Source organism: Entelurus aequoreus, linkage group LG18 (assembly GCF_033978785.1).
Source record: "Entelurus aequoreus isolate RoL-2023_Sb linkage group LG18, RoL_Eaeq_v1.1, whole genome shotgun sequence".
Lineage (NCBI taxonomy): Eukaryota > Metazoa > Chordata > Actinopteri > Syngnathiformes > Syngnathidae > Entelurus > Entelurus aequoreus.
Genome location: NC_084748.1, coordinates 6,751,870 through 6,769,369, shown reverse-complemented (window position 1 = coordinate 6,769,369; position 17,500 = coordinate 6,751,870). Strand labels below are relative to the sequence as shown.

Genomic DNA, 17,500 nt, shown 5'->3' with positions numbered 1-17,500 from the left:
GTAGTGAGGATACAGGAAGTAGTAGTTAAGCTACAAGAAGTAGTAGTGAGGATACAGGAAGTAATAGTAAAGCTACAGGAAGTAATAGTAAAGATACAAGAAGTAGTAGTGAGGATACAGGAAGTAGTAGTGAGGATACAGGAAGTAGTAGTAAAGATACAAGAAGTAGTAGTGAGGATACAGGAAGTAGTAGTGAGGATACAGGAAGTAGTAGTGAGGATACAGGAAGTAGTACTGAGGATACAGGAAGTAGTAGTAAAGCTACAAGTAGTAGTGAGGATACAGGAAGTAATAGTATAGATACAGGAAGTAGTAGTAAAGCTACAAGAAGTAGTAGATAGATACAGGAAGTAGTAGTTAAGCTACAGGAAATAGTAGTATAGATGCAGGAAGTAGTAGTATAGATACAGGAAGTAGTAGTATAGATACAGGAAGCAGTAGTTAAGCTACAGGAAGTAGTAGTAAAGATACAGGTACTATAGTGTAGATACAGGAAGTAGTAGTAAAGATAGAGGAAGTATTTTAGTGTTGTTGTGTGAGAAGCATGAAGAATATGACAAAGTATATTTTGAAGATGACAACATGGTGACTAAATGTAACTTTCTTTTCAATGTCATATTTGTGAGGTGTTGCCATGACAACCACACTCTCTCCTCCTTATTGTCAAGGTGACATCTCCATCCTCCTCATCCTCATCCTCAGCATCTTCATCACAACGCAGCTTCTTCCAAAGTGCTGACAAAGCAGGAAGTGGAGCAGCAGCGCAGCCTCTGATTGGTCGAAAACCACCCCGCCCCCTCCTCGCCCACAACACTGCAGTAACCTGCAAGCCTTTATAGTACTGTGTATAATACTACTATTATACTGCATATACTGTGTATAATAATACTACTATTATACTGCATATACTGTGTATAATAATACTACTATTATACTGCATATACTGTGTATAATAATACTACTATTATACTGCATATACTGTGTATAATACTACTACTATTATACTGCATATACTGTGTATAATAATACTACTATTATACTGCATATACTGTGTATAATACTACTACTATTATACTGCATATACTGTGTATAATACTACTACTATTATACTGCATATACTGTGTATAATAATACTACTATTATACTGCATATACTGTGTATAATACTACTACTATTATACTGCATATACTGTGTATAATACTACTACTATTATACTGCATATACTGTGTATAATACTACTACTATTATACTGCATATACTGTGTATAATACTACTACTATTATACTGCATATACTGTGTATAATACTACTACTATTATACTGCATATACTGTGTATAATACTACTACTATTATACTGCATATACTGTGTATAATACTACTACTATTATACTGCATATACTGTGTATAATAATACTACTATTATACTGCATATACTGTGTATAATAATACTACTATTATACTGCATATACTGTGTATAATAATACTACTATTATACTGCATATACTGTGTATAATAATACTACTATTATACTGCATATACTGTGTATAATACTACTACTATTATACTGCATATACTGTGTATAATAATACTACTACTATTGTACTGCATATACTGTGTATAATACTACTACTATTATACTGCATATACTGTGTATAATAATACTACTATTATACTGCATATACTGTGTATAATAATACTATTATACTGCATATACTGTGTATAATACTACTACTATTATACTGCATATACTGTGTATAATAATACTACTATTGTAATAATACTACTATTATACTGCATATACTGTGTATAATACTACTACTATTATACTGCATATACTGTGTATAATACTACTACTATTATACTGCATATACTGTGTATAATAATACTACTATTGTAATAATACTACTATTATACTGCATATACTGTGTATAGTAATACTACTATTATACTGCATATACTGTGTATAATAATACTACTATTATACTGCATACACTGTGTATAATAATACTACTATTGTAATAATACTACTATTATACTGCATATACTGTGTATAATAATACTACTATTATACTGCATATACTGTGTATAATACCACTACTATTATACTGCATATAATGTGTATAATAATACTACTATTATACTGCATATACTGTGTATAATAATACTACTATTATACTGCATATACTGTGTATAATACTACTACTATTATACTGCATATACTGTGTATAATAATACTACTATTATACTGCATATACTGTGTATAATAATACTACTATTATACTGCATATACTGTGTATAATAATACTACTATTATACTGCATATACTGTGTATAATAATACTACTATTATACTGCATATACTGTGTATAATACTACTACTATTATACTGCATATACTGTGTATAATAATACTACTATTATACTGCATATACTGTGTATAATAATACTATTATACTGCATATACTGTGTATAATACTACTACTATTATACTGCATATACTGTGTATAATACTACTACTATTATACTGCATATACTGTGTATAATAATACTACTATTATACTGCATATACTGTGTATAATACTACTACTATTATACTGCATATACTGTGTATAATAATACTACTATTATACTGCATATACTGTGTATAATACTACTACTATTATACTGCATATACTGTGTATAATAATACTACTATTATATTGCATATACTGTGTATAATAATACTATTATACTGCATATACTGTGTATAATACTACTACTATTATACTGCATATACTGTGTATAATACTACTACTATTATACTGCATATACTGTGTATAATACTACTACTATTATACGGCATATACTGTGTATAATACTACTACTATTATACTGCATATACTGTGTATAATACTACTGCTATTATACTGCATATACTGTGTATAATAATACTACTATTGTAATAATACTACTATTATACTGCATATACTGTGTATAATAATACTACTATTATACTGCATATACTGTGTATAATAATACTACTATTATACTGCATATACTGTGTATAATAATACTACTATTGTAATAATACTACTATTATACTGCATATACTGTGTATAATAATACTACTATTGTAATAATACTACTATTATACTGCATATACTGTGTATAATAATACTACTATTATACTGCATATACTGTGTATAATACTACTACTATTGTAATAATACTACTATTATACTGCATATACTGTGTATAATAATACTACTATTATACTGCATATACTGTGTATAATAATACTACTATTATACTGCATATACTGTGTATAATAATACTACTATTGTAATAATAATACTATTGTACCGCATATACTGTGTATAATATTATTACTATTGTACTGCATATACTGTATACAATACTACTACTATTGTAATAATACTACTGTTGTAATAATACTACTATTGTACTGCATATACTGTGTATAACAATACTACTATTGTAATAATACTACTATTGTACTGCATATAATGTGTATAAAACTACTACTATTGTAATAATACTACTATTGTACTGCATAAACTGTGTATAATACTACTACTATTGTACTGCATATACTGTGTATAATACTACTACTATTGTACTGCATAAACTGTGTATAATACTACTACTATTGTACTGCATATACTGTGTATAATATTAATATTGTACTGCATATACTGTGTATAATACTACTACTATTGTACTGCATGTACTGTGTATAATATTAATATTGTACTGCATATACTTTGTATAATATTACTATTGTACTTCTTATACTGTGTATAATATTAGTACTATTATACTGCATATACTGTGTATAATATTAATATTGTACCGCATATACTGTGTACTATACTACTGCTATTGTACTGCATATACTGTGTATAATGTTAATATTGTACTGCATATACTGTGTACAATATTACTACTATTATACTGCATATACTGTGTATAATAATACTACTATTATACTGCATATACTGTGTATAATAATACTACTATTGTAATAATACTACTATTATACTGCATATACTGTGTATAGTAATACTACTATTATACTGCATATACTGTGTATAATAATACTACTATTATACTGCATACACTGTGTATAATAATACTACTATTGTAATAATACTACTATTATACTGCATATACTGTGTATAATAATACTACTATTATACTGCATATACTGTGTATAATACCACTACTATTATACTGCATATAATGTGTATAATAATACTACTATTATACTGCATATACTGTGTATAATAATACTACTATTATACTGCATATACTGTGTATAATACTACTACTATTATACTGCATATACTGTGTATAATAATACTACTATTATACTGCATATACTGTGTATAATAATACTACTATTATACTGCATATACTGTGTATAATAATACTACTATTATACTGCATATACTGTGTATAATAATACTACTATTATACTGCATATACTGTGTATAATACTACTACTATTATACTGCATATACTGTGTATAATAATACTACTATTATACTGCATATACTGTGTATAATAATACTATTATACTGCATATACTGTGTATAATACTACTACTATTATACTGCATATACTGTGTATAATACTACTACTATTATACTGCATATACTGTGTATAATAATACTACTATTATACTGCATATACTGTGTATAATACTACTACTATTATACTGCATATACTGTGTATAATAATACTACTATTATACTGCATATACTGTGTATAATACTACTACTATTATACTGCATATACTGTGTATAATAATACTACTATTATATTGCATATACTGTGTATAATAATACTATTATACTGCATATACTGTGTATAATACTACTACTATTATACTGCATATACTGTGTATAATACTACTACTATTATACTGCATATACTGTGTATAATACTACTACTATTATACGGCATATACTGTGTATAATACTACTACTATTATACTGCATATACTGTGTATAATACTACTGCTATTATACTGCATATACTGTGTATAATAATACTACTATTGTAATAATACTACTATTATACTGCATATACTGTGTATAATAATACTACTATTATACTGCATATACTGTGTATAATAATACTACTATTATACTGCATATACTGTGTATAATAATACTACTATTGTAATAATACTACTATTATACTGCATATACTGTGTATAATAATACTACTATTGTAATAATACTACTATTATACTGCATATACTGTGTATAATAATACTACTATTATACTGCATATACTGTGTATAATACTACTACTATTGTAATAATACTACTATTATACTGCATATACTGTGTATAATAATACTACTATTATACTGCATATACTGTGTATAATAATACTACTATTATACTGCATATACTGTGTATAATAATACTACTATTGTAATAATAATACTATTGTACCGCATATACTGTGTATAATATTATTACTATTGTACTGCATATACTGTATACAATACTACTACTATTGTAATAATACTACTGTTGTAATAATACTACTATTGTACTGCATATACTGTGTATAACAATACTACTATTGTAATAATACTACTATTGTACTGCATATAATGTGTATAAAACTACTACTATTGTAATAATACTACTATTGTACTGCATAAACTGTGTATAATACTACTACTATTGTACTGCATATACTGTGTATAATACTACTACTATTGTACTGCATAAACTGTGTATAATACTACTACTATTGTACTGCATATACTGTGTATAATATTAATATTGTACTGCATATACTGTGTATAATACTACTACTATTGTACTGCATGTACTGTGTATAATATTAATATTGTACTGCATATACTTTGTATAATATTACTATTGTACTTCTTATACTGTGTATAATATTAGTACTATTATACTGCATATACTGTGTATAATATTAATATTGTACCGCATATACTGTGTACTATACTACTGCTATTGTACTGCATATACTGTGTATAATGTTAATATTGTACTGCATATACTGTGTACAATATTACTACTATTATACTGCATATACTGTGTATAATAATACTACTATTATACTGCATATACTGTGTATAATAATACTACTATTATACTGCATATACTGTGTACAATATTACTGCTATTGTACTGCACATAGTGTGTATAATAGTACTATTATACTGCGTACAGTATGCATAGTACACGCTGGTGTCAACAACAAGTATTGTTGCATTCAACTTTGTGGTCATTTCCGTCCATTCTGCCTACGTGTCCCTAATGGAGTGGCCGGTGCTCGCGTGTGCTCGCGCGCTAACCGCTACCCACAGCCTAGCATGTCGACGGATGTCTGGGCTCGGGGGTTCGAACCCGAGCAACTCGACGTGTGGCTGACCTTTCTTGAACTCCTCCAGCATGGCGTCCAGCTTGGTGTCGCTGAAGACGCAGTGCAGCGGATGGCGGTAGAACTGCGTGACGGTCTGGAGCGGCGTGCAGTCGTCCGGGTCCACGAAGGCCAGGTCCTTGACGAAGAGGATGTCCACGATGTTGGAGCGCGCGCCCTGGTAGACGGGGATGCGCGTGTAGCCGCTGGCCATCACCTCCGTCATGGCGTTGAAGTCCAGCAGGACGTCTTTGGGCAGCATGAAGCAGTCGCCCAGCGGCGTCAGCACGTCCTCCACCGTCTTGCTGCGCAGCTCCAGCGCGCCCTGGATGATGTTCAGCTCCTCCTTCAGCAGGTCGTGGTACGGGTCGGTGACGCGCAGCATCTCCAGCAGCTTCTCGCGGGTGTAGAAGTTGGAGATCTCCTGGTGGAGGAGGAGGTCGAGCAGCTTGCTGACGGGGTAGGACACCGGGAAGGAGAGCACCATCAGCAGCCGCGTCACCCAGATGGTGCGCGACGCGATGGCCAGGCCGTGGCGCGACGCCACCGCGTGCGGCAGGATCTCGCCCACGAAGAAGACGCCGAGCGCGCAGGCGGCGGTGGCCAGCCACGTCATGCCCAGGACGCGGCACGTCCACACGGCCAGGGACGCGTTAATGAGCGCGGTGCCGAGCAGCAGCGTGCACAGCGCGTAGTTCCCGTGGCGGCGCACGGACTCGATTTCGCGCGCGTGTTTTTGCTCCGCGTCCGTGCCGCTGTTCTGCAGCACCTGCAGCTCCACGGGGTCCAGCGCCAGGAGGCTCAAGTTGAGGCCGCTGAGGAGCGCCGAGAGGCCGAGGAGCAGCACCGACACCGCCACCTGCAGCCAGAGCTCCGGCGCCGCCGCGCGCTCCTCCACCGCCACCCAGAAGTCGCGCGTCCGGTAGTGCTCCCACTTGGCGCCGTCGAACGCGCACACGGAGTAGAACTTGACGCTCTCGCCGCGCCGCAGCTCCTTGGCCAGCAGCTCCACCAGCACCGAGTTCTGGCTGGACGCGGACTTGAAGGAGCCCAGGACTTCGATGTCGGACGTCCGCGCGCTTTTATCCGCGCACGCGTTGCCGCGCGGCCGCGCCTGGCCCTGCCGCGCCGGCTCCTCGATGAAGGCGATCCAGGGCGCGGCGTTGTTGGCGCGGCTGGTGCGGTTGAGGCCGCCGCCGGGGGAGGACGACGAGTAGTAGACGCGCAGCGTGAAGCGCGTGCCCTCCGTGGCCCGGAGCACGCCGCCGCGCACCGAGAGCTCCGCGCCGGTCTCCTCCGGACGGAGGCCGAGCAGGGCGAGCCCCGGGCCGGGGAGCAGGAGCAGCAGGGAGAGGCCGAGGCGGAGGACGGAGGCTCCATCCATGATGGATGGGGGGCGGGGGGGGGGGGGGGGGGGGGGGACTCTCTCAATCCGGGTCACGTGACGCCGCCGCCTGGTTTCCGGTCCATGCGGCGGAGGAGAGCCGCCGCTGCTGCACTGTGACGTCACTGGCACCTGCGCGGAAAACGCCGATTTTTACTCACACGACGACGCACATGCGGTCATGTCGCGCAACTCCTTTTCTGACGTTCGTCGAGACGCAACAAATGAAGTAAGTCGCGACTAAACTCCGCCCGCAGCTGATATGATGTCATAATAATAGTAATAATCACATCAAATGACTTATTTGTAGATCTTAATACGCATGACGATGATAGAGTGGAAGCTGTGATGCGCAGGAGTCACCACAAGATGGCAGCAACGTCAAGTCCCGCTGAGCTTCTGATTTGATGACGTGTGTCTATGAATTTACTCAAATTGTTTGAAATGTTACCATGGTAACGAAGCCAAGGACAATATAGAAGATGAATACTTCTAATGTTATTATACTTATAATTAATAATATAAAGTCATTAAATGTGAAGTGAGGTGAATTATATGAATATAATTATAGAAACCATTATCTCCGGATTTGACTACATTTCAACCAGTGTGTATATAATAATATAACCACAACATAATATACATGATAAATATATCTAAAATATATTATGATGTATTTTTATTACAATTAAAATATGTTTTATGATTATTTAAGATAATAATTATAAGGAATTTAATTATAAAGAAAATTCTAATATAATTGTAATATAACAAATATTTGAATATATAAGATATCAGAAACAGATTCTAATATATTTATAATAAGTAATAGTAAAATCAAGTAGTTTTATTATCAAATGTATAATATAAATACAGTAGTATAGATTAAACAAATGTTGATCACACTATACATTATGATATATTTGTATTATAATTAAAATACGTTTTACTATTATTTAAGATAGTCTAATAAGATACAATATAAATATAGTTGCACACATATAATTATAAGGAACATTCTAATATAATTGTAATAGAACATATTATGAAACTTTTTAAAGAAAATATTTTAATATATAAGATATCAGAAACAGATTCTAAAATGTTTATAATAAGTAATAATAAAATCAAAGTAGTTTTATTATCAAATATATAATATAAATATACTATAGTATAGATTATACAAATGTTGATTACACTATAAGATACATTATAATATATTTGTGTCACAATATATTTTTATGATTATGTCAGATATATTCTAAAATGTGTATCATAATAAAAGGTTTAATGTCTACATATTTTATTGTAATATATATATTTTGTTATATTTATATTGTAATATAACACATTTTTCAAGAGATATATTTGAATATAATTATACTGTAATACAAGATATATTCTAATATATTTATATTATAAGACATATTTTATTGTAAGATATTATGATACATTTGTATTATATTATTTATGCATGCCATTATAACATAAGATTATATATATTATGTATATATTGTAATATTATATATATATATATATACTATATATTCTAATATATTTTTATTGTAATATAAATATAACATAGTTATATTAAAATATATATTTGCTCTATTAATAAGTTATATTCTAATACATTTTTATTGTAATACAACATATATTTTTCTAATATATTTAAATAAGACATATTTTTATCATAAGGTATTATGATACATTTTTATTATATTATTGACGTATTTCAATATATATATTATGTATATATTGTAATATTATATATATGTATATATATATATATACACTATATTCTAATTGTAATATAAATATAACATATATTTATATTAAAATATATATTTGATATATTTATATTATAAGATATATTCTGATATATTCATATCTGATAAGATATTATGATACATTTATATTATGTCATATATTTATATTATATTTAATCATAACATAAGATATATTCTAATATATTGTTATTTTAATACAACATGTATTTAATTAAGACATATTTTTATCATAAGATGTGTAAGATTGTGCTGCAGGAGTCCAAAGTGCCACAAGGGGGCGCTCGGTCCGTACAAGACATGTCACGTGGTGCAGCAATGACGTCACGGATGTTAAACTAAAGTCAAACATTGTTCAAGTCAAACAGAACCATGAGAACTTCCGTCAATATTTAACCAGAACGCTCAAAGTCCCAGTCAGCCCAGTTGGTCTGAGTCAGTCCGGACAAGAACCTTCGTCATGCTGAGATCCAAGACCTGGACCAGCACGGCTTACTGGGTCAGAACCTGGAGCCGCCGGAACCATGGAGCTGCTGCGTCTGCCCGGCTGGACCTGAGCGGGATCTACCCGCCCATAGCCACCCCCTTCACCGCCCAGGAGGACGTGGACTACGACAAACTGGACCAGAACCTGCTCAAGTACGCCAAGATACCGTTTAAAGGTACACAGTAATGACGTCACAATAATGTTATTGACAACAATCGCTTCACCAAAATAAAGCCGCAAGCTAGAAACACGCGCAGTACTTCCTGGGTCACCGGTTAAACCGGAAGTGTGGTATAACTAGAAAAAAAAAGTAAAGATTGTTGGTCTACAAGTGAAACGAGCTTAAAGGTACATGTGACACAACAATGACGTCACAATGATGTTATTGAGAAAAAATCGCTTCACCAAAATAAAGCCGAAAGTTACCGGAAGTGTGTTGTTTTTAACCGGACGTGTGGTATAACTAGAAAATAAAAGCACATTATTACTTGATGAAAAAGTAAAGATTGTTGGTCTACAAGTGAAACTAGCTCAAAGGTAAACGTGGCAGTATGACGTCACAATAATGTTATTGAGAACAATTGCTTTCACCAAAACGAAGTTAGAAACATGCGCAGTGATTCCTGGCCTGGGTGACCGGTTCCACCGGAAGTGTTTTGTTTTTCAACCGGAAGTGTGGTATAACTAGAAAATAAAATCACATTATTACGTTATGAAAAAGTAAAGATTGTTGGTCTACAAGTGAAACGAGCTTAAAAGTACACGTGGCACAACAGTGACGTCACAATAATATTATTGAGAACAATCGCTTTCACCAAAACGAAGTTAGAAACATGCGCAGTGATTCCTTCCTCGGTGACCGGTTAAACCAGAAGTGTGTTGTTTTTAACCGGAAGTTTGGTATAACTTGAAAATAAAAGCACTTTATTATTTTATGAACTGTAAAGATTGTTGGTCTACAAGTGAAACGAGCTTAAAAGTACACGTGACAAAACAGTGACGTCACAATAATGTTATTGAGAACAAATCGCTTCCTCAAAATAAAGCCGAAAGTTAGAAATATGCGCAGTGATTCCTGGGTGACCGTTAAACCGGAAGTGTATTGTTTTTAACCGGAAGTGTGGTACAACTAGAAAATAAAAGCACATTACTACTTTATGAAAAAGTAAAGATTGTTGGTCTACAAGTGAAACGAGCTCAAAGGTACAAGTGGCAGTATGACGTCACAATAATGTTATTGAGAGCAATTGCTTCACCAAAATAAAGCCGAAAGTTAGAAACATGCTTAGTGATTCCTGGGTGACCGGTTAAACCGGAAGTGTGTTGTTTTTAACCGGAAGTGTGGTATAACGTGAAAACAAAAGCACATTATTACTTTATGAACTGTAAAGATTGTTGGTCTACAAGTGAAATGAGCTCATGAGTCGATTAACGTGGACCCCGACTTAAACAAGTTCAAAAACGTATTCATTTAGTGTTCAATTGTACTGGAAACCGGAAGTGTGTTGTTTTTAACCGGAAGTGTGTTAAAACTAGAATATAAAAAGGAAGGGAGTAGCAAAAATGAGAAAATTAAAGTGAAATGAGCTTAAGTATGATATATTATGGCACTTATATATGATATAAGTATGATTATTATATATATATAATATATTATATGATTAATTATTATTATTGTCTATTGTGAGCGAACTGTGGTGCTGAATTTCCCCCAGGGATCAATAAAGTACTTTCTATTCTATTTTATTCTATTCTATATTTTAATAAATCATTTGAAACTATTAAGTAAGATAAGTATTTTTTTTAATAATTAAAAAGAAGTACAATTCGTTGAACTTTAATGTCATTTTGTGTTTTTAATGGAGAGATGGGAGGCCACAAGTTAGAATGTTTCCTTCACCTAAAAACGTATAAGAATACACAATAAGTAAGAATAAAATGTACTTATGGATATATTTATCATTACAACTACAATAAAACGTAGGCCATTATACAAATACACATTTGTACGTATTGGAAAAATTAAAAAAACGTAACACAATTAAATAAATTAATGATGTATATATTTTTTTGTAAATAAATAAATACAATTTCTAGTCCGGTCGCTAGTCGGGTGTGCATAACAACAGCTTCCAAACGTACTGCGAATCGGTTGTCATCTTTCACTTAAAAGAGCCGTTCAAAAGAGTCGATTCGTTTGAGAACGCCACGTCCCAATTTGCCACGTCGTCGTTTCAAAAGCAAAGATTCATGCGATAAGGTTTGATGTTCATGCGGAATAATCTTTCCAATATGCAGAACTTTACGAGTCAATATTATTGCTCAAGGTCGCCCTCTGGTGTTCAGGCGCTGCTACTGCAAGTCCTTCCATGGAAATATGCAGGAGTTATTGGTGTTGTTGCAGGTCTGGTGGTTCAGGGCTCCAATGGCGAGTACCCTTACCTGACGGAGGAGGAGCGCGTGGAGGTGGTGAGGAGGGTCCGCCGCTCGCTGCCTGCTGACAAACTGCTCCTGGCCGGGTCCGGCTGCGAATGTAAGTCAGGGTCTTTACACTGAGTGTGTGTGTTTACACTGAGTGTGTGTTAGCGCCCACCATGTTGTCGCTCAGCCAGCAGAGCCACGCTGCGGCTGACGGAGAAGATGGCGGCGGCCGGAGCCGACGCCGCCCTGGTGGTGACGCCGTGCTTCTACAAGGGCAAGATGGACAGCCACGCCCTCGTGCAACATTTCACCAAGGTAACCGTGTTTGCACTCACCTGAGTGTCATAAACCAGGTGTCTCGGTGCCGACACCCCCGCAGGTGGCAGACGGCAGTGCGGTGCCGGTGGTTCTGTACAGCGTTCCCGCCAACACGGGCCTGGAGCTTCCTGTGGACGCCGTGGTCCGCCTGTCCCAACATCCCAACATCGCCGGACTCAAAGACAGCGGCGGAGATGTGAGGAGCGCTTGTTTTATTTACTTACTCAGTCTTTGCACGTAATTGTGCGTAAAATGTCTTACTTTAATAGACTATCAAATATTTTATATCATTTCTTTTACATTTTAAAATTTGTAAAAAAAAATTAAAATTTATTTCATAAAATAAATAACATATACATCTTATTTTAATAGACTAAAATATCTTGTTTAATTTTTGTATCAACATTTAAAAAATGTGTTTATTTGTTATTTATTTTAGAAAAATAAATAAATGATATATATATTTTTATTTTAATAGACAAAAAAATATATTATTTTTTTAATGCTTTAATTATTTTTTTAAATGTATTTATAATTTTTTTATTTTATAAAAATAAATAAATAAAATACAGTATATATCTTATTTATTTATTTATTTTAAATTACATTTTTAAAAATGTATTTAATTTTTATTTTATAAAAATAAATAATGTATATATACTATTTTAATAGACTAAAAAATATATATTTTTTTATTTTAGAATTTTTTATTTTTTATTTATCTTATAAATTAAATAAATAACATACATTTCTTATTTCAATGGACTAAAAGTATCTTATTTTATTAGTTTTTAAAAATTAATTTATTTTATAAAATAAATAAATAACATATTTTATTTTAATAGACTAAAAAATATATTATTATTTTATACTTAAAAAATAAGGGACAAGCGGTAGAAAATGGATGGATGGAAATATATACATAATTTTATGAAAATAAATTATGTATATATCTTAATTTAATAGACTAAAAACTATTTTATTTTTTATTTATCTTATAAAATAAATAAATAACATATACATTTCTTATTTTAATAGACTAAAAATATATTATTTTATTTTATTCGTTTTTAAAAATGTATTTATTTTTATTTATTTTATAAAATAAATAAATAACATCTTATTTTAATAGACTAAAAAATATATTATTTTATACTTATTTTTTTTAAAAATAATTTATTTATTTATTTTATAAAAATAAATAAATAATGGATATATCTTATTTTAATAGACTAAACAATATCTTAATTTTTTATTTTAAAAATATTTTTTTATTTATTTATCTTTTAAAATAAATAAATAACATACATTTCTTATTTTAATAGACTAAAATATCTCAATTTATTCGTTTTTAAAAATGTATTTATTTTAAATTTATTTTATAAAATAAAAAAATAACATCTTATTTTAATAGACTAAAAAATATCGTATTATATTTTCATTTAATTTTTAAAATGTTTTCTTTTCTTTTCTAAAATAAATAACATACATCTTATTTTAATAGACTAAAAATATCTTATTTTATTTAAAACAATTATATTTATTAGTTGTTGTTTTTTATTATACAAAATAAATATGAATTATACATCAACATAATATTAATGTATAATATTGTATTGATTAAAAAAATATTAATTAGAGTAGTAAAAAAGGCAAATATGTAATTGAGGAGATACTTTTTCACAACATTTGCATCAATTGCTATGAAGTAATAATAATAATAAAATTAATTGTAGCAGTAATAATTCCTATGAAGTAATAATAATAATAAAATGAATGTTTGCAGTAATAATAATAATAAAATGAATGTTTTCAGTAATAACAATAATAAAAAGTTTCATGAATTGGAGTGAAACCAAAGAAGTGAGCTTGGTGTTGCGTTCGCTGCTGCAGGGAAAAAAGGCCGCTGGCTGTGTGGGAAGTGTCTTCAAGTGTCAGCAGAAAGTTGTGCTGATGTGATGATGATTTGGGAGACTGTGGGCGCGTGGCGTGGGTGTGAGGTGGAGCGCTCTGCTCCGTGCTGCTTCTCGTAGGCGACTAGACGAAAGGTGAAAGGTCAGCTGGTGAGAGACGGACAGCTTGAAGGAAAAATGTTTTTTTTTTCCTGTCTCCGTTTTCTTCTCTGCATACTAGTTAGTTGCTACTTTTACATTTTTACTGTACTTCTAAAGTATTCATCATTTTATTACTTAGTTTGTACTTTCACTCTACATGAGTCTTATTTTATACTAGGTTTGTACTTTTAAAGTATTCATCATTTTATTACTTAGTTTGTACTTTTAAAGGACACATATTTTATACTTAGTTAATTGTTTTTAGTGCACACGATTCTTATATTACACTTATTTTTTACTTATAGTACACAGTCATTCTTATTTTATACTGAGTTTGTACTTTTATTACACATGATTCTTATTATATATTTAGCTTACACTTTTAGTATACATGATTCTTATTTTATACTTAGTTTGTACTTTTTAAAGCATGCATGTTTTTTTATATTTAGTTTGTACTTTTAGTACACATGGTTCTTATTTTATATTTATATTTTAGTATTAATGCACATGATTCTTAATCTATACTTACATTAGTTTGTTTTTTTAGTACACGTAATTCTTATTATAAAGTTAGTTTATTATTTTAGTACACTATTCTTATTTTAAAGTTAATTTGTACTTTGAGTACAGATGATTCTTATTTTATACTTAGTTTATTCCTTCGGTACACATAAGTCTTTATTTATACTTTTAGTCCACATGATTCTTATTTTACACTTGGTTTATTCTTTTAGAATATATGATTATTTTTTACACCAAGTTTGTACTTTTAACACCTGATTCTTATTTTATACTTACTTTGTACGTTTAGTACACACTACTCTTATTTTATGCTTACTTTAGTTTGTACTTTCAGTACACATGATTCTTATTTTATACTTACTTTAATTTGCACTTTTAGTACACACACATGATTCTTATTTTAAACTTGGTTTGTACTTTGAGTACACACTATTCTTATTTTATGCTTACATTAAAAGTACACACTATACTTATGTTATGCTTACATTAGTTTGTACTTTTAGTACACATGATTCTTATTTTATACTTTTACACTTACATTAGTTTGTTTTTTAAGTACACATTATTCTTATTTTATACTTACTTTGTACTTTCAGTACACACTATACTTATGCTTACATTAGTTTGTACTTTTAGTACACATGATTCTTATTTTATAATTAGTTTTTACTTTTCGTACACAATATGCTTATTTCATATTTATACATTTAGTACACATGATTCTTATTTTATACTTACGTTATTTTGAAGATTTGTGGATGGATGGGTTACACATGATTCTTATTTTGCACTTAGTTTGTACTTTTCGTACACAATATTCTTATTTCATTTTTATACATTTAGTACACACGATTCTTATTTTATACTTACGTTATTTTGTAGATTTGATACACATGATTTTTATTTTACACTTGGTTTGTACTTTGAGTACACACTATTTTTATTTTATGCTTACATTAGTTTGTACTTTGAGTACACACTATTCTTATTTTATGCTTACATTAGTTTGTACTTTGAGTACACACTATTCTTATTTTATGCTTACATTAGTGTGTACATTTAGTACACACTAAACTTATGTTATGCTTACATTAGTTTGTACTTTTACTACACACGATCCTTATTTTATACTTTTACACTTACATTGGTTTGTTCTTTAAGTACACATGATTCTTGTTTTATTCTTACTTTGTACTTTTAGTACACACAATTCTTATGTTATGCTTACATTAGTCTGTACTTTTAGTACACATGATTCTTATTTTATACTTAATTTAGTTTGTACTTTTCGTACACAATATTCTTATTTCATATTCATACATTTAGTACACATGATTCTTATTTTATACTTACGTTATTTTGTAGATTTGATACACATGATCCTTATTTTATACTTACGTTATTTTGTAGATTTGATAGGCGATTCTTATTTTACACTTAGTTTGCACTTTTTGTACACAATATTCTTATTTCATGTTTATACATTTAGTACACATGATTCTTATTTTATACTTACGTTATTTTGTAGATTTGATACACATGATCCTTATTTTATACTTACGTTATTTTGTAGATTTGATACGCGATTCTTATTTTACACTTAGTTTGCACTTTTTGTACACAATATTCTTATTTCATGTTTATACATTTAGTACACATGATTCTTATTTTATACTTACGTTATTTTGTAGATTTGATACACAGGATTCTTATTTTACACTTACGTTATTTTGTAGATTTGATACGCGATTCTTAATTTACACTTAGTTTGTACTTTTTGTACACAATATTTTTATTTCATGTTTATACATTTAGTACACATGATTCTTATTTTATACTTACGTTATTTTGTAGATTTGATACACATGATTCTTATTTTATACTTACGTTATTTTGTAGATTTGATACACATGATTCTTATTTTATACTTACGTTATTTTGTAGATTTGATACACATGATTCTTATTTTATACTTACGTTATTTTGTAGATTTGATACACATGATTCTTATTTCATACTTACGTGACTTTGTAGATTTGATACACATGATTCTTATTTTACACTTAGTTTATACTTTTTGTACACAATATTCTTATTTCATGTTCATAC

The 17,500-nt window shown here is 31.4% G+C and overlaps 2 protein-coding genes across 2 annotated transcripts in view; one reads left to right on the top strand and one right to left on the bottom strand.

The window, feature by feature from the left end:
- Positions 1-7,806, bottom strand: part of LOC133633750 (metal transporter CNNM1-like) — a 21,841-nt gene extending 14,035 nt beyond the window's left edge. The window contains exon 1 of the mRNA XM_062026407.1: positions 6,428-7,806. Coding sequence (XP_061882391.1) covers positions 6,428-7,799 — 1,372 coding nt within the window. The 5' untranslated portion in view covers positions 7,800-7,806. The remainder of the gene's footprint in view (positions 1-6,427) is intronic.
- Positions 7,807-9,893: 2,087 nt separating this feature from the next.
- Positions 9,894-17,500, top strand: part of hoga1 (4-hydroxy-2-oxoglutarate aldolase 1) — a 13,388-nt gene continuing 5,781 nt past the window's right edge. Inside the window, 4 exon segments of the mRNA XM_062026408.1 lie at positions 9,894-10,248; positions 12,478-12,606; positions 12,682-12,809; positions 12,874-13,008. Coding sequence (XP_061882392.1) covers positions 10,047-10,248; positions 12,478-12,606; positions 12,682-12,809; positions 12,874-13,008 — 594 coding nt within the window. The 5' untranslated portion in view covers positions 9,894-10,046.